Source organism: Malaclemys terrapin, chromosome 3, assembly GCF_027887155.1.
Source record: "Malaclemys terrapin pileata isolate rMalTer1 chromosome 3, rMalTer1.hap1, whole genome shotgun sequence".
Taxonomy (NCBI): Eukaryota; Metazoa; Chordata; order Testudines; family Emydidae; genus Malaclemys; species Malaclemys terrapin.
In genome coordinates this window covers 43,680,524-43,706,880 of record NC_071507.1, presented here as the reverse complement: position 1 = coordinate 43,706,880, position 26,357 = coordinate 43,680,524, and the positions used below count along the sequence as shown (strand labels likewise).

Sequence of the window (26,357 nt, the reverse complement as noted above, 5' to 3'; positions counted from 1 at the left end):
CTATATGAAAGGGGTCACCAGTAAAAAAAAAAAAAAAAAAGTTTGAGCCACTGATCTAGCCCCTGCTCACTGGGGCAGACTGCAGCGTACACGCCATTCATCACTGGCAAAGGGGGATTTGGACCTGCTGCCTTCGCCTACCCAAGGCTACCCCTCTGTAGCCCCAGTACCTGTCCTGGCCTTTATCAAGGCCTGCAGCCTGGGGGTTCTCGAGACTGGAGCTCCCTAGCCTTTCCCCAGCTCTGCTCCATTCCAGGTACCTTTCTTAGGGGCTAGGCAGCCAGGCCCTTCTCCTTCAAGAGCTAGAGGGAGGGTGTTTGAGTGCCTGACTCCCAGCCTCTTATAAGGCCAGCTGTGGCCTGACTGGGACGTAGCCACAGCTGTGGCTATTTCCCCAATCAGCCGAGTTAGGCTGATTTGCCCAGCAGCAGCCCTCCACAGCCTCAGCCATCTCCAGGGCTGATTTCGAGACCTTCAGGGCAGGAGCAGGTGACCACTCTGCTACACAAATATTTGCACTGTAAAAAAGAAACCAAAGATAGTGTTTTTCAATTCACCTCGTACAACTACTGTAGTAATACTCATCCAAAAATATAATATAATTTCAATTGGTATTCTATTAGTGTTTAACAGTGCGATTAAAACTGTGATTCATTTTTTTAATCGAGTTCATTTATTTTGAGTTAATTGTGATTAATTGGCAGGAATAAAATTAATGTGTTCTCTCCTTAGCTGAGAGATCACAGACAGACCTGTGGTAGGACTGCAAACTCATCAGGGCAAGGAGTGCTAAGACCGATGGGATTGGGACCTCCAGAAGCTACCATAACACAAATAGATGATAACCAAGAAAATTCACAATGTTTATTATCAACAAGCTTAGAATCTTTAATTTCCACTGGATAATTTCTCTCTTCTATTAAATCCACTTTTTTTGTAAGTGGTGTTGCAGGAGTTCTCCTTGAAACAAGGACCTTCACAGATTGTAATAAGTTGAATACTATATGCACCGTCTGCACAATAGTGGATAACTTTGTCTCCAAATTCTAGATGTTTTATTATTGGGAAATGTCAGGTGAAAAGTTAGTGATCATTTAACAAACATAATATATTGTATTGATTGTATGATAACTTGTGAAAGCCAGTGTCACTTTGAGGCCAAGACTTATACCCAGTCTATTAAAACTGCTTTAGGAGAGTGGCAAGTGAGGAAATATATTTGCAAGATCTGAATTTGGTGTCGGTAGTGATTTTTTTCCTATACAGTTTTACTTGTATTAAAATTTAACTACAAAGTTAAAAAAAAAAAGAGCAAACATTTATGAAGAGGGTGAGTTTGTAGGATTTTTTTCCCCTCCCTATTCTTTTCTCTTTGGTTTTTAGGTACTCTGTGAATGTGCTCTTCAAACTCCTTATGATAGCTTGAAACTAGGCATGCTATCTGTCCTTTCCACGCTGTCAGGAACTATTGCCATCAAACAGTACTTCAGCATAGCCCCAGGTAAGAAGCGTAGATTAGATAAGCCAAATTTAGGCACTTTTTTTTTTTTTTTTTTGGTAGGGGTTTAGTAAGTGTTCATCTTCAGCCACTTTAATATTATTATTAATACCTTACATAACACTTCCCTGAAGGATCCTAAACCATGAACTTTAATCTATCCCCATTAAAGTCCATGTAAGCAAGCTTTTATATATAATATAAAAATTATAATTGGGGTGGAGTGTAGTATATTAGAGCAGAGCTCAGACATTCTATGCCAGGCTCTGGCTTCAATTTGCTGTGGGACTTTGGATAAGTCATTTACTCCTGTGCCTCAGTGTCTCTGTTAGGCTAGGTAAATATTAATAGCCCCACTTTACTATCGGTACTGTGAGGCTTAAATCATGTTTATCAGGTGCTTTGAGATCATAGGATGAAAAAATCCATAGATGTGCAAAATGCTTGAGAGAGAATGAATACATGGCGTGATGTAGTTTAGGCTTTATTGGCATGAGACTGGGACAGTTGTATTATCCAGGAGAGGCAAAGCCACTGGACAGTTATGTGGGGATGATGCACACGAGTGCCAATAAAACCTTTCTTCGACACAACTGTGTGGTCTGGATGTGTTGCATATTATACTGAATAACTTGGGAATTACTTCAGGGATCTCTTAAAATGCTTCTGAATGGTATTGGGTTTTTTTTTATTCCTTATTTTTGAGGCCACGCTGCCTTAGTTGCTGGGAATCCAACTGCATAGGCCATGGAGGCAGAGAAAACTAACCAGTACATTTAAAAAAAACCTGCCAATGACTTGTACCCTAATGCGTAATAAAGGTTTGAATTTGGTGCAAAGGTCACAGTGTTCTCGAAATCATGAATTTGAATGAAGTCCATGACCCGGTGACTCCTGTTCTACGGGGCTGGGCCTGGTTCCCTGCTCCAAGTGTTGTGATCTGTCCCATGTGGTTACAGCACCACTCAGGTTTGGCACATCCACCCGTCTGTAGATGGAGACAGAGAGGTGGATGTACTAAACCTGAGCAGTGTTGTGACCAGGGAGCCAGGCTTAGCCCCGTGGGACAGGAGCTACTGCTGCAGGGTGAATGTGGGGTGGGCTCACTCTCCACTCCCAGGCTTCCCACTTTCCCCTATTTGTGATTTATCAGGGTTTCTTGCACCTCTGCTGTGAAATTTATTATTCATTCCTGTGACACAATTATAGCTTATTTATGTATAAAAATGATCCCATGCTAAAGTCCGATATTCATGACCTTCTTGCAAATGCCCTGTCCTATTGGAAAGTTTCATTCACAAATATTGGCCTGAAGACTGCCTATCAGAGATGTCCAGCTTGTGTAGCATACATGCATGCACACTGACAGGGAGAGTGAATTCCACATGTGAGGGAGGATACATTTGAGGTTGGGATAGGGGAATGGGAAATTTAACTAGAGAAACAGTCAACCAAGCAGAATTGAACTTAAAACCATGGAAAAGATCTTGTGACATGGATTACGGTGCTGCACTCTCCACCTTTTGTCATTTTATTTAGGAACAGCAGCTACAACAGCAAGATCATTTGACTTAGTAAAGCTGGCACAGGAATGCTGTTACCATAATAACCGTGGCATTGCTGCTCATGGTGTGAGAGTTCTGACTAATATATCTGCTTCTTGCCAAGAAAAAGGTAACTCACAAAGTGGGTGGTGGAACAATTCAGCTCATGATCGGGTTTTTGTGCACTTTCTCTTACTGCAGGGAAGCTTGCCCTGTCCCCGACTCTCTTGACTTTCTTTGGAATTGTCACTCCTCAGATTTGTGGACCATGGAGAATGCGGACTTATAACCGATTATAAATATTTGAGAGTTTCATGAAAGATCATGAAGATTCTCCCCACTGTTGAATCCCAGGATCCCTCTGAAGAGGGTTTCTGCTTGAATGGGTGCTCATGTCTCCTGTAGCGGCCCTTGTACCATTACCAGAGGCTAGAACATTGCCCTTCTCCTCTGGAGAGCTGTTGGTACAAACCCCAGTATAAATGATTGTCATAACGTTCAGTAGTTTTGCCCCACTCCAGGCTCGTGCACATCATAAAACTGTAGCCTCTACTAAATAGTTTCCTGAGACTTGTAAAAGCAGACTTGTTGCTGATCAGAACTGAGGTGCTGTGGCAGAAGCGTTGGGAAAGTTTGCATTATCCTGCTGTTGAACCTCAGAATCATGACCACTAAATTCACACTCCTGTTCAAAAATAAGTAGAACAGAACTGAATGCTTTACTCTGTTCCTCTCTCCTAGATCTCCTGGCTTTGGAGCAAGATGCTGTCTTTGGCCTTGAGTCTCTTTTAGTTCTTTGTAGCCAAGATAGCAGTCCAGGTGCTCAAGCAACCTTAAAGGTGAAAAGAGTTATATCTGTAATTTTTTTTATCATCAAAATGTAGGGCTGGACGGGATCTTGAGAAGTTTATCAAGTCCAGCCCCCAGTGCTGAGGCAGGACCAAGTAAACCTTATAATTCAACTGTCAATCCTGTTACATCTTATACCGGGGTGGGCAAACTATGGCCCGAGGGCCACATCCAGCCCTCCAGACGTTTTAATCTGGCCCTCAAGCTCCCGGCGGGGAACACTCTGGTGCTCCAGCTGGGAGCAGTGTCGGGGGCTTGTCCCGCTCTGTGTGGCTCCTGGAAGCAGTGGTATGTCCCCACTTGGGCTCCACATGTTGCCCCCACCCCAAGCGCCACCCCTGCAGCTTCCATTGGCCGGGAACTGTGGCCAATGGGAGCTACAGGGGCGGCACCTGCGGATGGGGCAGTGTGCAGAGCTGCCTGGCCGCACCTCCATGTAGGAGCCGGAGGGGGGACGTGCTTCTGGGAGCTGATTGAGGTAAGCGCTGCCTGGAGCCTGCACCCCTGACCACCTCCCAACCCCCTGCCCCAGCCCTGATCCCCCTCCCGCCCTCGGAACCCCTTGGTCCCAGCCCGAAGCATCCTCCTGCACCCCCAACCCCTCATCCCCAGCCCCACCTCAAGCCGGAGCCCTCACCCCCTCCTGCACCCCAACCCCCAATTTCATAAGCATTCATGGCCTGCCATACGATTTCCATACCCAGATGTAGCCCTCAGGCCAAAAAGTTTACCCACTCTGTCTTGTATATTAGAAAGAACTTAGTGTGGCAGGTGTTCTAGTGGGAGCACAGTGTGCTGCGAGTTTCTCGGTGCTTTGCTCCCAAGGTGGTAAAGGCTCAGGAGCACAATGAAGCCAGAAAAGTGGAGAAGCCATGTCTCCTATGGCAGTAACTCCTGTCAACTCTGAGGCCATCAATTCTACTTCTGAATTAAGTCTTGCTCTTCCAGTGGGATCTCAGACGGCACCTGGTTTCGCTTGTGGAAGAACAGAAATTAACATAAGTGACCACCATACTTCTGTGAACAGTTATCCTACCTAACAAGCTATTACCAAGAAAATAATTTTATAATATTACTTTGACTAAACCCATAAGAGAAGAAAATATTACACTGCTGTGTCTTGAATATGTGTGTGCTTTTAAACTGTGTACTCTTCTGGACAGAGATGTGGTGGTTTGGCAGAGTACACCTCTAGTACAGGTTTATAAATACATCTTGTTTTTCATTAGCTCTGTAATTTATAGTCTGAATATTGTGATAGTTTCTTTATATTTTTAAGTGAATTTAATGTTGGAACATTGTGATGTTTGCACATTGCAGATTGCACTGACTTGTATGGTGAAGCTGGCCAAGTGTCGTCCCCATCTGAGCCAATCGGTGGTTGAGTCCTTGCTGACACAGTTGCACAGTGCTCAGGATGCTGCTAGAATTCTCATGTGCCACTGTTTAGCAGCAATTGCCATGCAGCTGCCTGTTTTAGGTGATGGCATGCTGGGAGACTTAATGGACCTCTATAAAGTGATTGGACGATCTGCTACAGATAAACAACAGGAACTTTTGGTAAGAAACTGCTGTTCAGGAGAACTGTCCTTGATGGAACAAAGTCCACATGGAATTACAATGGAAACTAATTGATATTTCATGCATTGGTTTAGCTAATTGTTACATCGGTGACTGAAAATGCTAATCTGTTGCCTCAGCAGGAATATATCATTTCACTGTTAACTATATACTTGCAGAATGGGAAATACTAGTACTCTGAATATTCAGCACCAAAGCCACAGACCTCTGTTCGCTTCTCTAGAAGAGAGAACTGAAGTGTTTGATCCAGTCTGATCTGTATTCCTTCCAGTAGATGGCACTAGTTACACATAGGCCTTGCGTCGTCTGAAGTGGGCATTCACCCATGAAAGCTTATGCTCCAATACTTCTGTTAGTCTTAAAGGTGCCACAGGACCCTCCGTTGCTTTCTGTAGGCAAACCAGATCATCATAATGCACTGCTGGAACTCTTGGGGCACACTGGGTCTTTTGCAGAAGTGCTTCTAGGCAAGAAAGATGGCAGTTCAGAAGTAGATACCCCAATTATACATGGACCTTCAAACATGTATGGTTTAGAGGGTTCTAAGAGACGCAAACCTGTTGAGGGGATTTTAATTGGAAATGGGAGCTTAAGCCTGGATTTGAAAGGCGGCACTCAGTGCAGCCTTTCATCTAAGACCCATTAACAGTCATGGGATTTAGGTTTAGAAGTGCCGCCAAAAGTCTCTTTTGAAATTGAGACTTCTAGGCTGCTAAATCAGTTAGACACAACATTGAGTACAGCAACGCCTAAATACATTTAAAAATCTGGGCCTTAGTCATCAAGAAAGTCTGTTACTCTTTTTCATTTCATGTAATTATATTCTTACAGTGCTTTACTATGGGGTTCTCAAACTGGGGATCGGGACCCCTCAGGGGGTCACGAGGTTATTACATGGGGGGTTGCAAGTGGTCAGCCTCCACCCCAAACCCTGCTTTGCCTCCAGCATTTATAATGGTGTTAAATATGCAAAAAAGTGTTTTGAATTTATAAGGGGATCATACTCAGAGGCTTGCTGTGTGAAAGGGGTCACCAGTACAAAAGTTTGAGAACCACTGCTTTACAATGACTCTTAGCTTGGATGTATCTCTAACGTTCTAATTGAAAGTGTAAATTTGCCAAACTTCAGTGATAAAAGAGCCCTTCCATTGCCTGTTTGTTTGAAATCCTAAATGAAGATTTGACACTCCGAAGTTCTCCAGTTCAGAAGCAAATTTTGTCTTGTGTGTTTTTTTAAGAAAGTCCAAGATTGTATAAAAACTTACTTTACACAATCACCACTTCCAAATGGAAATGTTTCTTCCATGTTAACGATTGTTTTCCATTAGGTATCCCTTGCCACAGTGATATTTGTTGCCAGTCAGAAAGCTTTATCTTCTGAAGTTAAAAATGTTATCAAACAACAGCTTGAGAATGTCTCCAACGGATGGACAGCATACAGGATAGCCAGGCAGGCCTCCAGAATGGTATGTGCAAGTTTCTAGGAAGAGACTTCCTGAGTAGAAAGTATAGTCAGCCACTTGAGAGTGGAGAGTTAAGTAAGCACTCAGAGGGAGGAAGAAAGTGGGGGAAGGAAAATAGTATTTTCCCTTTTTTATTTCACTATAACACTGGTTCAGGTTTGTGAAACAGGAGAGTTGTATCATAAACCTCAGCATTGGAGGCTGTAATAGGTGTCTGTAAGCATGTGGTGACCATGAGTACTGCAGCCTGAAGAAAGCGTGGCCTGATAAGGAATCAGGGATGTATCCCCCAAACACTACTCTGAATACTTTCCTTTTTAGCCTGGTAAAGTCATGTAGCCTCTGCTGTATGTATTTCTCTATCTGTATAACTGGTATAATGACTCTTTACTACCATGAAGTGAAGATTAATTCATGTTAAACACTTGGGAGATGGAAAAACTAAAGACATTAATACAGAATTTTGCATTAGAGCTGAATCTCTGAGCTGTCTTGTTTAAACAATAGTACTTCCCACAAGATTATATATGCCAGACATAAGTAACTATACTGCTACATCTGAGCAGGGTTGCCTTGATCAAATGTGGAAGAGGTTTCACGGTCTTTATTTTTAAAGAGTAGTTTTTGAGGGCTTGGGGTTTTGTTTTGTTTTTTGTTTTGTTTTTATTTGTGGCTATGTCACTTATTTAAGTGCAAGAGCCTCACGTTTGTTTGTTTACTTGCTCTTTCTTAGGGTAATCATGACATGGCCAGAGAGCTGTATCAAAGCCTGCTGACTCAAGTGGCTTCAGAACACTTCTACTTTTGGCTGAACAGTTTGAAGGAGTTTTCCCATGCAGAGCAGTGTCTGACGGGGCTTCAAGAGGAAGATTATAGTTCAGCACTCTCTTGCATTGCTGAATCTTTAAAATCTTATCACAAAGGGATAGCCTCGCTAACGGTTAGTATACAGCTTCTACTCTAGTGATGGTGAGTCTGTAGGTTGTAGCAATTGTCCTTGGTTTGGTTTTTGTTAACAGGACTTTTCAAAGGCTTGGAGAAATTGTTCTTAGTGAAGCCTGCAGGAACTATTATTTTGGAACGGCATATAGGGAAAGGTCAGTTGTAACTAATTGCTTGTTGAGAGAGGAAGGCACTGTACTGGGACTCAGGAAAACTGAGTTCAGTTCTCAGCTCTTTCACTGATTTCCTGTGCATGACCTTGAACAATTCACTTAACCTCTGCCGGAATTTCCCATCTATAAAATCGGGATAAAATCTTTCTTCCATTCTCTGTTGGCTTTATTTAGATTGTAAGCTTTTTTGGCAGGGACTGTCTATCGCTATATGTTTGTACAAGGCCTCGGTAACAGGGCCTTGATTTTTGTTTGGGCCTTTAGATGTTACCATAATCTAAAAGTGATTGTGGGATATGGCATGTCTTCTAAGATGGCCATTGGTTTGAAATAGCTAATGGGGAGGGATGAAATAAGCCTGTCCAGTTGACTATTCAAGGCAAGCAGGATTAAGATGGTGCCCAATTTATATAGAGCAGAAAATTACTTAATTGTTTAACACGATGAAAATAGTGAGAAGTTGTAAATAGCCAAGCATTGATGCAGCTGGAAAAATGTTAGGGTTTATATAAACAAACTACCCTCTGTCAAGTCACTTCAGTTTTATCATAGCCTTTGGTGAAGTTTGAACGTTCTTCTTTTCATATTTTGTCCTTCCCATTAGTCAGACATAGATGTGTTTTTTCCTGTGCCTTTTGAATGGAGCTGAAACTAACAGGGCTCCTATTTACTTGTTTGTGCATTAGCATTCTCAGTGTCAGCATAGTTCTGGCAGTAGTGTTTATATTAACTGCTGCAGCTGAATCAGCAGAAAGGACCTAAACCACGTGTGTGTCCTTCATGAATGCAGTGCAATCTCCCTTCCCTTTACATTTGTGTGTGCTTAATTTATTGGCCAAATGAGTGAAGTTTTTTTAGTTTTAAAATTTCAGGGAGGGTTGCCTACTGTTCTTTTTTTAAAAATTACATTTTTTAATGTGCTGTTTTAACAGTCACTACAAGAAAAGTGTAACATTTAAAACAGGCCAATATAGGAAATACAATAACTTTTTCTTAGCCATTTTCCAGATGCTGAGGTTCTATTAAATTGGTGGGGTTGCTGTCCTATGCTGTTGCCACTCTTTGCAGGCTGCAGTCAGGAGGGAGGCCTTTGCTCTTTCACTTTGTGGGCTGCTATAGTCCAGAAGATTAAACAAAGAGCTGGGAGTCAGGAGAGGTGCTTTTATTGCTGACTGTGTCACTAACTTAGTGTGATCTGGACAAATTGCTTAACCCATTTGTGCCGAACACATCTGCTCATCGTTACAGAGCACTTTCAGATGGATGCAAAGTACTATAAGAACCAAATACTATTTTTAATATTCCCAGCTTCATCCTCCTTTCACTCCTTGTGTGACTGTCAGCCTGCCAGTCAATGCTGCTTAAGGGACATTTGTGACCCATCATTGCAGTCACTGCATATCCCTGTTCTAGCAGTCATGTAAGCAGCTCTTTCAGGTGCAGATGTCCCAGAACATAAGAACGGCCATACTGGGTCAGACCAAAGGTCCATCCAGCCCAGTATCCTGTCTATGGACAGTGGTCAATGCCAGGTGATGATCAAGTGATCTCCTCCATCCTCTGACAAACAGAGGCTAGGGACACCATTTCTTACCCATCCTGGCTAATAGCCATTAATGGACTTAACCTCCATGAATTTATCTAGTTCTCTTTTAAACCCTGTTTTAGTCCTAGCCTTCACAACCTCCTCAGGCAAGGAGTTCCACAGGTTGACACTGCGCTGTGTGAAGAACTTCCTTTTATTTGTTTTAAACCTGCTGCCCATTAAACTCCATTTGGTGACCCCTAGTTTTTATATTATGGGAACAAGTAAATAACTTTTCCTTATTCACTTTCTCCACATCACTCATGATTTTATATACCTCTCTCATATCCCCTTAGTCTCATCTTTTCCAAGCTGAAAAGTCCTAGCCTCTTTAATCTCTCATATGGGACCCGTTCCAAACCCCTAATCATTTTAGTTTCCCTTCTTTGAGCTTTTTCTAATGCCAGTATATCTCTTTTGAGATGAGGAGACCACATCTGTACGCAGTATTCAAGATGTGGGCGTACCATGGGTTTGTATAAGAGCAATAAGATATTCTCCATCTTATTCTCTATCCCCTTTTTTTTTCTATCCCTTTTTTAATGATTCCTGCCCACATTATGGATCAGCACCACATCTCAGATGTGTGAGGAGAGGGAGGAGCTTCTCTAGCTTGTCAGGGAAAGTAAAACTAACACATTTGACATTACAACCTGCCAACCGTTGCCTCCACTGAGGTCCTGTGTGAACAGCATGGCATCAGTTCAGCCAATGTAGCACGGTTTTATTTATAGCTCTTGACTGTCTTGGTAGAAAGGGAACAACTGAGGCAAGCTGACTGACATCCTCTTTCTAATCACCTCATTCCAGCGGGAACATAGGATGCATGGTAACTTGCTCCAGCTGTTCAGCCCACACCCTATGTCGAGTCAGTGCACCACCTACTACCCCCATATTGCTGCAGCTGCATGATTCCTTCTGACCATGTACACAACCCTCCGTCCTACATCTACCCTAACACTTCAGCATAAACAACTTCACTCTTCTAAAAATCAAATGTTTCTGTGAAGTTTTTCAGTTCCAGTCTCCATCTGTGACAGACTGTCCTCCTTGTTCACACAGTAAGTATAGACTCTTTGGGACAAGGCCTGTTCTCTGGTACAGAGCATCTATTGTACGTGAAGCTGTATGCTTACTGCCCAATAAAAGTATTACCAATGGGGAGAGAGAAAATACAAAACTCTGACGAAGCAATTTAAACTATCATTCCTTAGAGGTCACATCATTATGTGCTGCTTTGTCAGGATCACTGCAGTATAGTCTTGAGACTAATACCTTTACAGTGTATGAGCTTCCTTCCACAGAATCAAATCTGTTAAGAGAACTCTGAACAACTCCCCCCTCCCCCCCCCCCAGAACTGTCCCTTGGAGATCTGGAGAAAGGAAAGCAAAGGACCATGAGTGGGGCTGGATAGCTCATGTTTTACATAGGTAATGTGCTAGAACCTCTTGTCTCTGGGTCACTGGTTCAAATGTATCCCAGTAGTTACTGAAAATCCACTATATTCTGGGAACTGTTCAGTGGCCCATCTTGCATAAATTTGGTAGGTGGCAGTTCACTTGCTAGGAAAATGTCATCACATTTGGTGCTCTTGCTGGCGGAGAGGCCAACACTTGGAGACTGAACTTATCCACTCGCTCCCTGTCAGAGGCAGTCTCTACTAATTGATCTTAGGTGAGAAACACTGGTGAGCAAGTCTGTGCAAGTTGTGCTATAGTTGTTCTGTGACTAAATGAAGAGAATAAGAGGCACCTTTCACCAGCACAAACTCTCCTTTTTAAAATTGGTGCAGTGGGGAGGAAATAAGATGGGCATACCTTCAAGAACGGAAGATACAGAAACTTTAGATCCTCATTAGGGGGCTGTGAAACAGGGTCTTGCCTCATCCAGCATCAGACCCTGCTGCTGCAGTTACCCCACTCGTGAGTTCTCAGAACTGTCCCAAATGTGTGTACAACTCTGATACCCCTTCCAGGATTTAGTTTAAGATAGCATAATCAACAAAACATACGTCCAGCAACATAACCCTGGCTCTTCCCATTTTCAATCAGGATTGTCACAGGGCTCAGCAGTTCCTTGCATACTCCCACCCTCAATGGAAGTTCCAGCCTGGACCCCAAACAAGTGCATTTATCAACTCCTTTCAACACCCATCTGCACTATCTGTTCTGAGCTGCTTGCTTTTAGATGTGTCCTTCCTCAAGGGCCTCCTAATTCCCTCCTCTCATTGCAGGTAACAGCAGCTGCTAGACCTTTTCTTCTTGCTGGTGTGGAGAACTCCTTCCCTAGTCCTTTCTGACCCTGGGTCTCCTGCAGCCAGGGGTGAAAGTGGGCCGGTACCGGCCCGTACGCAGCCGACGTTAAAGCGCTGCGGTGGCAAAGGACCCTCCAACCAGGGGGCAAAAGTGGCAATGACGTTAAAATGTTGCCACAGCGCTTTATCGTCATCCGTCCGTCCCAGTCCCTCCCCTCCCCCCCCAGCTGCTGAAAGGGGAGTGGCAAAAGGGGCAGCTGCCCCGGGGCTGGCGATTTAAAAGGGCCCGGGGCTCCCTGCTGCCGCAGCAGCCAAAGCCCTGGCCCCTTTTAAATCGCCACCGGAACCCCAGGTGATGAGGGCCAGGCAGCGCTGAAGGGCTGGCTGGGGGAGGCTGACCCCCAAGCCCACCCCTTCCGCCCGAGGCCCTTCCCCTTCCAGGGGCCCAGAGCCGGCCCCCGTACCGGTAAGAATTTAATACTACTTTCACCCCTGTCTGTAGCTCTCTGTCCCTTTATAAGAAACACTGCCTCTTGGCTATCATGTGATGCCTGGTCATCTGACCCAACCACCAGCCTATTCACAAACCTGTCACCCTGGAAGTGGATAACTAGGCATAGGTGCTGTTGAACCTTAAAGGGCTAGCCCACCCACTGAAAAGATTTGAGTTATTCAGGTCAGTTTTGTGAGGGGGAGTGAAACCTGTAAGGTTATATTTTAGCAACTTAAGTGGCAGCTTCTTTCAGAAGTTAAAATAATCTTGTGGAGTCTGAACTTAAGTTCCTAAGTACTTACATCCAATATTAAAACTTTTATCAGGTCTTTTTAACTATTATGCCTTTTTAACCACAAATCAGTTAATTTGTGTAGCTTTATCCTGAGTTTTAAAAAATAATCTTGGCATCAAAGCCAAATACTTCCCTTCGTCTGAAAAAATTCAGTTATATTGCAAGGTTCTTATAAATGTCACACATGTTTTTGACCCAAAGTATCACCCTCCTGGTTTTATTTGTTTTTCAGGCTGCCAGCACACCACTTAACCCTCTGAGCTTTCAATGTGGGTTTGTCAAGCTCAGGATTGACCTTCTGCAGGCTTTCTCTCAACTCATCTGCACCTGTAACAGCCTAAAAACTAGTCCACCACCTGCCATTGCCACAACAATTGCAATGACATCAGGAAATGACCTCCAGAGATGTGGGCGCATCTCTACCCAGGCATGTGTTCATTGTTTCTCTCCTGAGCAGTTTTATTTGAACTTGGTCTACCTGTTGAGATGAGAAAATTTAATTCTCTGATTGAAGGAATGAAAGGGAAAGTATTACTGAGCTTGTCATTGCATACTGGGCCTTGTTTTTCAACTGCGGTGTCCACAGATGTCCATGTGCCTGTGCAAGCCCTCATTTTGGTGTATCATCATATATAATCATGGGGTGGTTACGTATGCAATTACCAATTGAATGCACTCATATTTTATAAGGGTACAGAATATTTTGGAGGTATTATACTGTCCTGAGGAGCTTACAGTCTACATAGAGGAGCTGTAGAGTAGACAATATCTGAGACATACAAAAAGGGTGAGTAGCAGCTAGTCTCATCAGAGAGGTGCAGTAGTCCTTTATATAACGTGTGTATGAGATAACAGTTATTGAATGGTATATTAGCATTTTGTTAATAGTTTAGAAAGAACAGCTTAGTCAATGAATGATTTATTTTGTAATATCTAACATCTAGCTTACTCTCTTTGGCAAGTTTCAGAAATGTAAGATAGAGGGCACTAGAGGTACATTGCCAAAATATTTATGGCTTTGCTCAGTTCAATATTGTAGAACAGCGGTTCTCAACCAGGGGTCCATGGCCCCCTGGGGGTCCACGAGCAGGTTTCAGGGGGCCTGCCCGAATAAACCAGAGAGCAGCGCCAGCGTTAGACTCGCTGGGGCCCAAGGCTGAAAGCCAAAGCCTGAGCAACTTAGCTCTGTGGAGCCCCCTGTGGTATGAGACCCTGGGCAGTTGCCCTTGCTACCCCCTAACGCCAGTCCTGGCTTTTAATCTACTGAATATGCAGAAAAAAACAGTTGTTGTGGCACAGGTGGGTTGTGGAATTTTATAGCATGTTGGGGGGAGGCGGGCCTCAGAAAGAAAAAGGTTGATAACCCCTGTTGTAGAACACAGCTGTGGTATTTTATTTCTATTGATCAGCAACATTGTTTCTTTGCTGTAGATGAAACTCTCTATGGAAGAATTCCGTAATCTGGCTACACGATATGGGGATCTGTATCAGTCATCTTTCGATGCAGACTCGGCAACTTTAAGGAATGTAGAATTGTATCCTACTGTTCAGAACTCAGAATTTGCTTGTTTTTATTTGAGGTTGCTTGTAAGGGTGATGTAAGGCTCAACAATCCTAGTTTATGAAGTGTAATTCTGAAGCCGCTAATAACTGCTTTAAAAATCTCAATATTGGTATTTTGAAACCTATTCAAAAAGAAATCTGTCACCCTCCCACAATGTTCTTTTGTTATTTGGAATTGCTTCACTTGTTACACAAGCTTTGATGGGTATGATCTTGGAAAACTAGGAGTCTTTGGTTCTCGCCCTGTAGCTGGTGCAGATACTTATGGCAGTTACCTCTTTATATTCCTTTAGTTGTCATAATGAAAAATGCTAGTAGGGAATATTACTTTGTGTTGAGATAGCATGGCTATAAATCTTTCCTATAATGTCAGACAACAGCAGAGCTGCCTATTGATTTCGCATGCAGTTGAAGCCCTGATTTTGGATCCAGAATCTGCAAGGTAAGTCTGCTGGTAACATTTCTACTCTCTCCACTCCCAGCTCCCTAACTTAGTTTTCTATCTAAGAGACCCTATTAACAAGGAAAAAAAATGCAGAAGATACATAAATATACCCTTGATTCTACACTGGGCACATTTACATACACAGATCTGCTACAAAGCTCTGATCTTGCTAAGCTTAAATTGAAGATACTCTGGTAGCCTCCATTCAAATTGTCCTTTATTTGTGTTTGTTTTACTCCAAATTAATTTCATTTTAATGTAAAAGATACTGTAAGTAGAATTGAGCTGTTTTTAGGTATAGATATTTTTGGGTCAAAATCATAGAAGTAACTTCCCAGATACTTCCTCCACTGCTTGTTCTATTGTTTTTAGCTCATTGTTTCATTCATACCAGTGATTTCTTTTGGGATTTTGTCATCTGCTGTTACTCCCTCCCTCCTTACGTGCACTTTCTCTCTCATTGCTCTAGAGACCTTAGAATACATACTTAATAGGTTACATTTTTCTCTGGTGTAAATCCATTGACTTCAGTGGAATGAAACGAGGGATAATTTTTTCGCCCCATAAGACTGATTAGCACTAATAAAATGCCTTCATTTGGGCCCAATCCAACTTCCTTTGAAATTAATGAGTGCCAAATCAGATCCTTTGAAACTCTCCACTTGAGAAATGCAGATTGCATAAATATGTTCTGTTTAATCGGATAAAAAAAACTTAGCTCTGTAATAATGACTACTCTCAATTTAGGAGTTTTGAAATAGGCTTCATAGGGGAATCAGTCCTAACCATTATTTCTGTTAATGACTAGGAGCGTGGATGGGAAGCTATGCTAATCAAACGTAAAAATATTTAACAGCAAGGATTCACAAATAATTGGTATGATAGGATGCGGGAGGAAGGATTGTTACATGTTTAAAATGCAGGGCTGGGTGCCAGGAGATCTGGACTGTATTCCTAGCTCTGCCAGTGACTTCTTGAGTTTGTTACTTAGGCTAATTGAGACACAGATGCTATCTGTGAGGATGCTAATGCTTGCTTATGTGCTGCAACTAAATTCATTAAGTTTTATCAAGTGTTTTGAGGCCAGGTAGAAGAATAAAGTATAATACTCATTCATGGTCTAAAATCAATACAACAAAATTTAATAAAGAGAATGTTGATTGGAAATGACAGGGCAGGTGAACAGCTCAGAGTACTGATTATGTAAAGCATGTTTGTTTTACTATTGTAATGTTTTGTCATGCCTCTTTTATGTGTCTGATCCATTCACCCACTGTGTCTTGTTACAAACCTAGACTGTGATCTCTCTGGGGTCAGAGCAGTGTTTTGATTGCATTGTACGTTGCCTAGCATAATGGCCCTGATCTCTTGGTTAGGGTAGTTGACATGGGAAGAAATGTGTAAATGTACAATTACAGGAAGAATACTGGAGCAACAACAATATCTCCGACATTCTGGAGGTTTCCCACTCGTGGCCCTGCCAGTACCTTGCACTCAGTGCCCTCTTGGGTTCTTTCAGTCAATTACCAAACTTAGGTTGGCTCAGAAACCCACACTCCCTTCGAGGGGTTTGATTTATTACATTTTTCTACCGTGGGTGACTGACTTTTAGTTGCCCAAGGTCACCCACATCTGGGTCCCTAGAAGAGGACTGGTCAGTTCTTTGCCTTAGTTCAAGAGACACCCTGTTCTCTTCTTCCTCCCCCCTTCCTAAAGCTGAGGTTGTCCTTCAAAACAGGAATCCCCCAGCTCTCCTCCTTGGGTCTGGGTCGTGAGTTAACTAGTCCCCCCCGTCTCCTTAAACAGGAGTGCCCAGTTCTCCTCCTGGAATGGGGTATACATCAATGAAGCAGTCACTCTATCTCTCATTATGGCAGGATACCCCTAGCTCTCCTCCTGGAGCCGGGTAATTCCAGCAGTTATTACCTCTCTCCTTAAACAGAAGTCCTCCGCTTTCCTCCTTGGGGTTGGGATATAATTTAGGCAGCTGTAGGACCTAGCCAGCTTCTTCCTCAGCTGGCTCCTTTTTCCCCTCTCAATCCTCAGGCTAGGAGAATCCAGTAGGTAGACTTCTCTTGCTTGTGTCTGCCCTGCTATGAGAGAAAAGGCACCATTTATGCTGGTGCCTGACTCCCAGCTCATCCCCTGTTGGCTTGGGCAAGAGGGGAGCCTTGCCCAGCTCTTTCTACAAGGCTTCTGGCCCTTAAAAAAACAGTGATGGGATTTTTCTCCCAAGCACCATTTAGTGCCAGGGCCACTTCCTCTGTATCAATAACGTCTAGGTCCTTTTTACACACTCATGCTCTCACTCTGGACCTTTCAAACCTCGACGGGCTAAGCCATGTGACAGGTTGGGCTGACCAGAAGGCACAACCACCCTTAAGAGGGCAGACCACCCTGGTACAGGGTTATGGTAAATGATTTAGTGATATGACAATGTTCCAAAAAGGAAAATATGGCCTTAATTTGCATGTACACCTATGTAACTTCCGTTGCTGTCAGTCAAGTTGTGTATGTGCATTTGAGCACAGGATTGTGCCAAGACCTGAGTGGCTTTTAACAGGACTGTTGCTTTGGGGTCAGGGATAAAAAGCAAGGTAATTATCCTGTACTAGTCTGCAGTGGTAGGTCCTCAGTTGGAGAAAAGCTAATGGATTTAGGGATGTTGGCTCTAGGAAAGGACAGAAGAAAGACCTAATTGTGCAAAATGGGGGTTTAAAGAGGGCAAGACAAAAAATCATGGACAAACTACAACAGGGGTTGGCAACCTTTCAGAAGTGGTGTGCCGAGTCTTCATTTATTCTCTAATTTAAGGTTTTGCGTGCCAGTAATACATTTAAACGTTTTTAGAAGGCCTCTTTCTATAAGTCTATAATATATAACTAAACTATTGTTGTTGTATGTAAAGTAAATAAGGTTTTTTAAATGTTTAAGAAGCTTAATTTAAAATTAAATAAAAATGCAGAGCCCCCCCCCCAGACCAGTGGCCAGGACCCGGGCAGTGTGAGTGCCACTGAAAATCAGCTAGCGTGCCGCCTTCAGCACGAGTGCCATAGGTTGCCTACCCCTGAACTACAAGAAGGAAAACTTGGGTTTAAATAGGAGGGGATAGATTATAATTACAGTATCAGAATAGCCAAGGAACAGAACAAGCTGTTCGAAAGAAATGAAATCTTCCTTACTGAAGATACTTAAAGCTGGAATAAACAACAATCTTATTGGAACTTGTTTGAGGATGGGACTAGATGACTAGGATGGGTGGAGTATGTCGGGCACAATTAAAATAGCTTATTTTCTAGTTTCCAGGAGTACACCTCGAGTGGAGCAGCACATGTTGAGAGTGAATATGAAAGAAGAATGATGTCTGTATTTAATCATGTGTTGGAGGAAGTGGAATCATTGAACAGGAAATATGCTCCTGTGTCTTACTTGGCAAGTAGCAGCTACAGTATAAAGAGAGGCTTCTAAAACATTCTGTAACTTGTTTCCTTGGTGTTGAAGGATATATGCTAAAGAATACATTGATTCAGCCCTTCATTAGCATCATCTACAATTAGCGTATGTGTTCTCCAATGAATAGGGGGTATCAATAATGATGATGTTGCACTTGGAGCTATGAAATTAAATAAAATTAGCCTGAAGAGGGAAGCAAAGTTGGAGGTAGCTCACATACTGACTAATAGTGTTTTTCATGTTCCACAGTCCTAGTTACAGCATCTGTAACATTAATGGTCTGATCAGAATGGACAAAAGTCAAGAAATACAGAGACTGATATGATGCTACTGACTGGGGGTGGGGGGGGAAGGGCACTACAGTAAAGGTTTAAAAAAAAATGTCAACATTAACATTACATATTCTGACTTTTGTCAGTTTGTCATATCTGTTACTAGTGCTGTAGTTGCTGTCATGCAGCAATTTTGTCTGTGGAATGTGTGAAATGCTGCAGAGTCCATGTGTCACAGCCTTCCAGCTTTGCTTCATTCGTCAGGCCAGTGGCATTTCAGCACAGCACTTTGCAAGTGTAGTGTTTCTCTTATCCGTGCAGGTCATCGGAGAACACAATGCAAATTGTACTATTCGAAAATACAGAACTGATAACATACTGCTCTTTTCTTCACTGCTGTACAGTACTAGTACTTGTTTCTGGTAACATTACTGGCCTTGATAAAGCAGAAATGTAAATTATCGGAAACCATGTTTCATGCACCGTTTTTTGCATCTACTTCTATTTACTATTTAAACTGACATCACCCACTTATTCTAAAGTGAACTATAAAACACAGCCAATGTAAACTTCGAAAGATTATTAGAATCTCTTGGGTATTTTACGAAGTCTCTCATCATAGAATCTCTTTTCTGTTGCTTTCCAGCTCTTCAGTCTGGGTATAATATATAAAAACAAACTGAACTCTTCCCTTGATTCTCCCATCATGCCAGATTTAGACCAGTGTAATTAATTTTACTCTAGTGGCATTACTCCTGACTTACATGAGTGAGACGGGAATCGTTTTTAAGCCAGATATAAACATCAATGTTCTAAATTCAGCCTTGTAAATGGGTGCAACTCCACTGACCTCAGCCCTCTTACATTACAGCTGAAATAACGCTGCATGTATTCCTTGTAGGTTCTTCTTGGCTATCTTGTTGGTCTGTCAGGTCAGGACATTCTGTGTTCTGCCCTTCCAGAAGAGAGCCCTGATGATCTAGTGGTCTCTTTCCATCTCTGCTAGTAAATATGTGCTATCCTGCAACCTTGATGGTGCATTTATTGGTCTCTTAGGGTATGTCTTCACTAGCCACGTTAAAGCACTGCCATGGCAGCGCTTTAACCTGGCTGTGTAGTCGCAGGGGGAGTAGCTACCAGGGCTGAGAGCGCAGCTCCCAGCACTGGTGCACTGTCTACACTGCCACTTTACAGCGCTGAAACTTGCAGTGCTCAAGGGGATGTTTTTTCACACCGCTGAGTGAGAAAGTTGCCACTGTAAAGTGGCAGTCTGGACATGGCCTTAGTAGAAATAACTGCAGTATTACTGCTTGAAGGACATGCTTTTCATGTTGCTGTTAAAAGAATTTCGTCTCATTTGCCTTGTCTCTGTTTACAGCACACAGCTTGCTTATGCAATGCGGTTATCGCTTTGTTGAAAGTTCCCCTTTCATTTCAAAGGTATTTCTTTCAGAAATTGCAATCTACAAGTATTAAGGTAAGCAGTGCACAGATGGGATTTAGATTACAGTTCATGCATAAGAATCTTATGGGGAAATATAACAATCATCCTAAAAAAAAGAAAAAGATACAGCTCTAGTGTTCATCATGCTAGAGCAAGGAAGCTGCCTAGTGTCTCAACCTGGAAGCAAATTTGGGGGATTTGAGGGGGTTTTCTAAAAGCAGATTTAAAAAACCAAAACCAATTCTTTCAGGCTATTTAAGTCACATAAAACACTAGAAATTACTGGATTGTGATGCTGTTTTCCATTATGACTCAACCAACTTCAGTTTAAAAGAATGAAATGTGTGGTATTGTGGGAGGAGGAATATAACTGGCTGGTTTATGGTTTAATACTTAGCTATCAAACAGGGTCAGTAAGTGTCTTCCGTAGACTTTTTTTATTATTTTATAACACATTCCTTTGATTTGGTTATGTGCAGATAATTGCAAGTTAAGACTTGAGACAAAATTTTCAAAAGAATATAAGTGTCTTAGCAGTAAGTCCAAATCCTACTTTTCAGGAATGATTTAGACACTTGGGTGTCTAAGCCTCAGTGAAACTTAGTGTGGAAGGGGCAGATTTTTAAAGCTATTTCTTTACCTGAATACCTTTTAAAAATGTGGCATTTGCAGCCTAAATCACTTCTGAAAATACTTCCCCTATTTTCTTTTGAAAATGTTACATATGGATGGTGGGTAACACCATTCAAATGAAACACTGGTAGCCAGCCTCTTGTAACATTCTTTGCTTTGTGGACTGTTGTGGGGAGGGTTTACATTGTAATTTCCCATCTCACTAATTGTTCTGAATTTCTATAACATGGTATGTTTTGAGATAAGTGGGCTTTTGTCAAGTTAGTACTGTGATATTTTGTAGCTCTTGGCCACTTTCATCTGTTGCCTGAAGGAAGCAGGATTTGGCAATGCTATTGCAAAGTGCATTAAAACAAACATCTGAGTTATCAACCTGCTTTAGGCACAAAATTTCAGACCTCTTGAGCCTAGGTCTATTTGGAATAACTTGAAGTGTGTGTATATAAGATTATCCGAGTCCTAACCTTAAGGGCTCTTAACAAGTAAACAGAATTAAACTTTGTAACTGTAGAGCCTTGAAGATAAAATCTCTCACCAACTTTCCTCAGTCTTGGACAAGGAAGGCCTCGCAATGTTCATCTCCTGAGGGAACACCTCCTGTCACTCTGCAGCAATCTTCCTTGCTCATTTATAAGTGATGTTTACAGTCTTAGACTGAAAAGCGTTTTCTCCCTCCTCAGCTGGCAGGACTAGAATAGCCAGGCATGATGTGGAGCCACTGGGGAGGGAAATGAAGGGGAGCCTTGGAGTTTGGAGGACACACCCTTCCACTAGGGGAAGGGAATACCCAATCTTGACAGTTACACCTTTTAGGAACAATGAAGCAAAATAGACTCAGACTTTTAATCTGGTCTTTAGTTGTGGGTATTTAGAGGGCTATTTAAGGAGTTCCTTTCACAGATGTGTAACTGATGCTACAGGTGCAAAGAGCATGTCTGGTGTTCCCAAGGCCCTTTATTAATTCTCATAAGCTTTAGGAGACTCTTCTCTCTCCCCTTCCAGTTCTATATTTTCATCTGTTGCTTCCCCCTTCCAGTGTACAGGGAGCTGTTCCCTTTTACCTATGAATTGCACATTTCTCCTGAGAAGAACTAATTTTTGAATCTCTCAAAGTCCGTAATCTCCACTCCTGACTTCCTGTGTTTCAGCTTGCTCTGTCTCCATCTCCACGAAACCCTGCAGAGCCCATTGCAGTACAAAATAATCAACAGCTGGCTTTAAAGGTGGAGGGAGTGGTTCAACATGGCTCCAAACCAGGTCTCTTCCGCAAAATTCAGTCTGTCTGTCTAAACGTATCTTCAACACTGCAGAGCAAATCTGGACAGGACTACAAGGTATGGGTAGTATAGAGCCATAATGTGCCCTATGGCTTTATTGACAAATAACTGTTAAGAGCAGAACATAGTCTTCTATCACTTCTGTTGGTAGAAAGCATCCTTTCATCACTTTTCCCCTTCATTCTCACCAATTCTTGTACTAAAAGGGAATGCACATTTCTTGTTTGTATTTCTATACTAGTTTTAGTGCTCTTGAAAGGAAGACTTATAGCACTGGTTAGAGCGTGGCATAGTCCAGGTAAGGAATGTGCTAGCTTCCTCATGCATTGCTGTCTGAGTTCCTCAGTCCACACCTGCTGCAAACCGACACTGCCTTTATGTGGGGCTCTGTGGAGCAGAAACTCATCATTCTAACTGTTGTGTGAATTTGCTTCATATTGTGGAACTTAATTCCCTTCTGAATGCAGCCAGGTCACCTGAGGAGAAAGGCAAGAGTAGCTAATTCTCTACCAACTAGCCACACAAACATATTTGAAATCCCTTTGTGTTAAGCATTAGGATTCTTGCTGCCTACAGTAACTGACCTAGGAATGCAGTCTGCCCTAAGTGAATAGTTGTTAAATACAATTATGTTAAATTCAGGTGAACAATTCATCAAAGATCCAAGCTTCTGAGGTGTACAAGCTAGGCAATTTGTAATATTCAGTGAAAAGCCAGTTGAAAAGTAGACCAGTTCTAAAGCTACTAGGAAGAATGTAATGTTTATCCTATTTAGATACTAATTTTAAGATTTAGAACTGCTTGAAAATAACTGATGTCAGCTACCTTTCCTCTATTGGTGAATGCAGTTTGCACCCATCAACAGAGAATGGGTGAGGCCTTGCTCAAAATTAGGCCTCAGTTGATTTGGGAAAAGTGAGAAGAGTTAATATATTGTTCTTGCTTGTCTTTCCGTACCGTACTACACAGAATGAGTGGTAGCTTGTCAGGATCTGAACATTCTGACTCTTCATGTATTCCCAGATCCCCATTGACAACATGACCAATGAGATGGAGCAGAGGGTGGAACCACACAACGATTACTTCAGCACTCAGTTTCTGTTGAACTTGGCGATCCTTGGCACCCATAACATCACAGTAGAGTCCTCTGTAAAAGACTTAAATGGTATTGTTTGGAAGACTGGGCCCAAAACCACCATTTTTGTTAAATCTCTTGAGGATCCCTACTCCCAGCAGGTTCGCCTTCAACAACAGCAAGGACAGCCACCGACACAGCAGCAACAGCAGCAGCAAAGAACAGCATATTCGCGTTTTTAGTCACCAAAAGTGCCATTAATTTTCATGGGGCTAGCCTACAGGCATCTCACTTTGCTTGGATACAATGTCTTTTGGTGACATTTAAACACTTTGGCAGTCCCACCAGTTTCCTCCTCTGTGTTCTTAGTGCCATTATTGTTGCACTTAAACTAGTCATTTGGACCACACTGAGGCTATGTCCATGATAAAAGCTATAAGGTTGTGATTCCCATCTTGTATACGCATATTCACGCTAACTTGGTGAGAGCTAGCATGAGAGTAAATAGTAGTGTAGCCATGGTACCATGGTTTAACCATACCAGGTACAAACCAGCCTGAACACCATGGGTGTGTATTCAGGATGGCTTAGCCATCCTGCCAGTTCCCACACTACTAAGGCTACACTGCTATTTATATTCATGCTGCACTTATCACTGCAAATATGTCTACACAAGCTGGGAATCGCACCCCTTGGTCGTGTAGACAGCCTCAGTCCTGGTGTAAATAGGTGCAACTTGGGTTAAGTCTGGAGTTCCATTTTTTATACTAGGCCTACAATTTGTCCCCCAGCGGTATATTCTACAAGACCAATGGGCAGCAGCACTCTCTGAAATTTGCCAGTTGGGGAGACTGTGAGAGTTGTGTGGATAGAACCTTCCTTGGTAACCTAGCATATCAACTCTGCAATGCACCTGACCGCCATTTCCTGAGGAGCATACGTTCTGGTGTTTGGGCTCCCAGGCCACCTGCTAACAGCCTGGGCAATTCAATACAAAACAAAACAGTGTTACCCAAGGTGGGTGTGTCGTAATGTGAAGCTGTTGGCAGGAGTGTCCGGACATCATACTGGATAGTTATAGTAGTAATTTTGTTATTTGTGAAGCTGAAAAATATTGTGATAGCATTCCAGCCAACAGCATTGTATTTAATGTGCACATAGTGCTGTCTTTGCTCATTCTCTTGCCTCTGTATGTACTTGTCCTGAAGGGATGTCAACTGGAGAATGGAGAAATTACTTTTAAAAGGGAAGGGAAGTTTCAGTGGTGGGAACAAATATGATTGGTTGTGCCTCCTCAAACAGGAGGATAGAAATGGCTTTTTTGTTTCATTTTTATCTGCCTTTGCAAGGCTTTGTTTACTTTTAATTTCTTTTTTGAAAAGAGGAAACGTTAATTTGTAAATCTGTTTAATGTTTAACATTTTAAGTGGGGGACTATTAAATGCCAAAGCTCTGGTGCCCAGTCAGTATGATCTTTGACCATGTTAGTCATTTTAACAGGGATTTCTTGAAGCATTTCGCCATAGATAGCACTATTAGAGGTCTAATTATACCACCTGCTCACAGATAGTTTTCATTCCTCCTTTGAAATGTGAAACCTTGAAGACTGTGGAAGGACTAAAATCCACTAATGCCTGCACCCCAGAAAATAGATCATGTGGAATACGCCTAATCTATCCCTATTGGGAAATCCCTGCTTAGTGCTCCAAAGGCAGGTTGGACCAGTGTGCTGGGGACAAGCTTCTTTTGGACTTTGCAGCCACTTGAATTTCTATGCATGGGAGCAGGAATTAATCTGTGAATTTCTAATATGCCCATTACGTTGGTATTTAGATTCCATCAGCTCGATGCTGTATGTGAACATCACTCATTTAAAAAAAAAAATTTAAGTTGGTAGCTGTAACATGGCATCTCTAATAGCTTGAATGCAGTTGTTGTTTTTTAATTTCAATATCTATCTATTCAGATGGGCTTCACTCTAGAAGCTGGCTAGAGCCTCTGACCTTACTTTTTGTACGTATAGAATGTCCTGTTTTTCAACATTCACCTGCTCCGCGTAGCTGGATGATGTGTAGAGATCTGTTACCTCTTTTCCTTCTTAAGCAATAGCCTACTTTGCCTCCTCTTGACGTGTGACTCTCAAAGAAGGAAATTGGAAGCAAGGATGGGTGGGCTTCATCAACTTTGGGTATTAATTCCTGAGTGTTTTGAAAGAAGATACAAGACACAAATAGGAGGAGTGTTACAAAATAAAATCCCCTTGCCCGTCCCCATCTCCCCCCCAACAAAATAGAAATTAGGAAATCTAACAGGAAATCTGCCCTCTGCTTATGGATTCTATTAGTAGTTCATTCAGAGGGGAGTGGCTGACAGGTTGAGACCTGGTCTAGGCTTAACATTTAAGTCAGTACACCTGTATCACTTGAGGTGTGAAAAATCTATCCCCCTACCTGCTGCTGTTATGCTGTCCTAACACCCAGTATAGATGCTGGTAGTTCTTAACTACTGCCATTCTGGGAGGTGGTGTTCCTACACTGACAATAAAAACCCCTTCTATTGGTGTAGGCTGTGTCTACAGTGTGGGGTTATGCCAGCATAGCTATGCCACCATTGCTATGCCAGTATAGTTCCCGTAGTGTAGACATATCCTAGGTGAAAAGGAAATGGATTTTCTTGATGTGCACAGTGGTACATGACCTAGCATGACATTATAAATATCAGCCTGGTTATTGAAAGAACCTATCTAATGAGTGGAGAAATGAGGCAGAGGGCAGATGGCCTGGAAAGCTGGTACTGTCTTTAAAGGTGATACCTAGGTACATACATAGTCTCCTCACTGTAATATCCAAGCTCCTCACAAACATTAACGTATTCTCAGGACATGCCTGTGGGGTGAAGTATTCCACCCATTTTACAGATGGAGAACTGATGGCTGGAGAGAGAAATGACTCAGCTGCGGTCACATGAGAAGTCTGTGGCAGAGTTGGGAACTGAACTCTGATATCCCAGTCCAGTGCTTTAACCACAAGACCATCCTTCTTAATAGCTGGAAACTCCATATTAAATTCATTTATGGAACAGAGAAAGAGGGGGCTTGCTGAATTCACTCCATGCATGGAGCTGGTATTTGCTATGTCTCCAGGAATAGGCGGGTGACCATCCTTATAGTGAAAATAACAGAAGAAAAGGTAAAAGGTTAAACTATTCAGCTCCTATTCTAGGGAATGAATATTGATTCTTACCCTGTTATAAATTGACATAATATATGGATGAAAATGTGTTGACTGCAACTTTACAAGACAACCAAGAACTGAAAGGAAATTGTGACAGTAGGACTGTAGATCTTTCTTAATTTGGAATTAATAAATGACAGGAAAGTTGGTTTGTCAAAATGTTTTTCACACAATAAAACTAAACTTGACGGTAGGCTAGGGAAACTCCCCCTAATGCCAACTCTGACCCAATTATTTTTCTAGCAAAAAAAGCGTATGTCCCTCAAAGACAAGCTTGTTGATCT

The 26,357-nt window shown here is 42.3% G+C and overlaps 1 protein-coding gene across 1 annotated transcript in view; it reads left to right on the top strand.

Annotated features, from left to right (window-relative positions):
• The window catches only part of INTS7 (integrator complex subunit 7), a 35,408-nt gene extending 11,102 nt beyond the window's left edge, over positions 1–24,306 (top strand). The window contains exons 8-20 of the mRNA XM_054022210.1: positions 1,384–1,501; positions 3,038–3,172; positions 3,784–3,881; positions 5,212–5,451; positions 6,801–6,938; positions 7,669–7,875; positions 12,911–13,105; positions 14,110–14,213; positions 14,615–14,683; positions 17,986–18,118; positions 19,790–19,888; positions 21,637–21,822; positions 22,789–24,306. Of these exons, the coding sequence (XP_053878185.1) occupies positions 1,384–1,501; positions 3,038–3,172; positions 3,784–3,881; positions 5,212–5,451; positions 6,801–6,938; positions 7,669–7,875; positions 12,911–13,105; positions 14,110–14,213; positions 14,615–14,683; positions 17,986–18,118; positions 19,790–19,888; positions 21,637–21,822; positions 22,789–23,082 (2,016 nt within the window). The 3' untranslated portion in view covers positions 23,083–24,306. The remainder of the gene's footprint in view (positions 1–1,383; positions 1,502–3,037; positions 3,173–3,783; positions 3,882–5,211; positions 5,452–6,800; positions 6,939–7,668; positions 7,876–12,910; positions 13,106–14,109; positions 14,214–14,614; positions 14,684–17,985; positions 18,119–19,789; positions 19,889–21,636; positions 21,823–22,788) is intronic.
• The last annotated feature ends 2,051 nt before the right edge of the window (positions 24,307–26,357 follow it).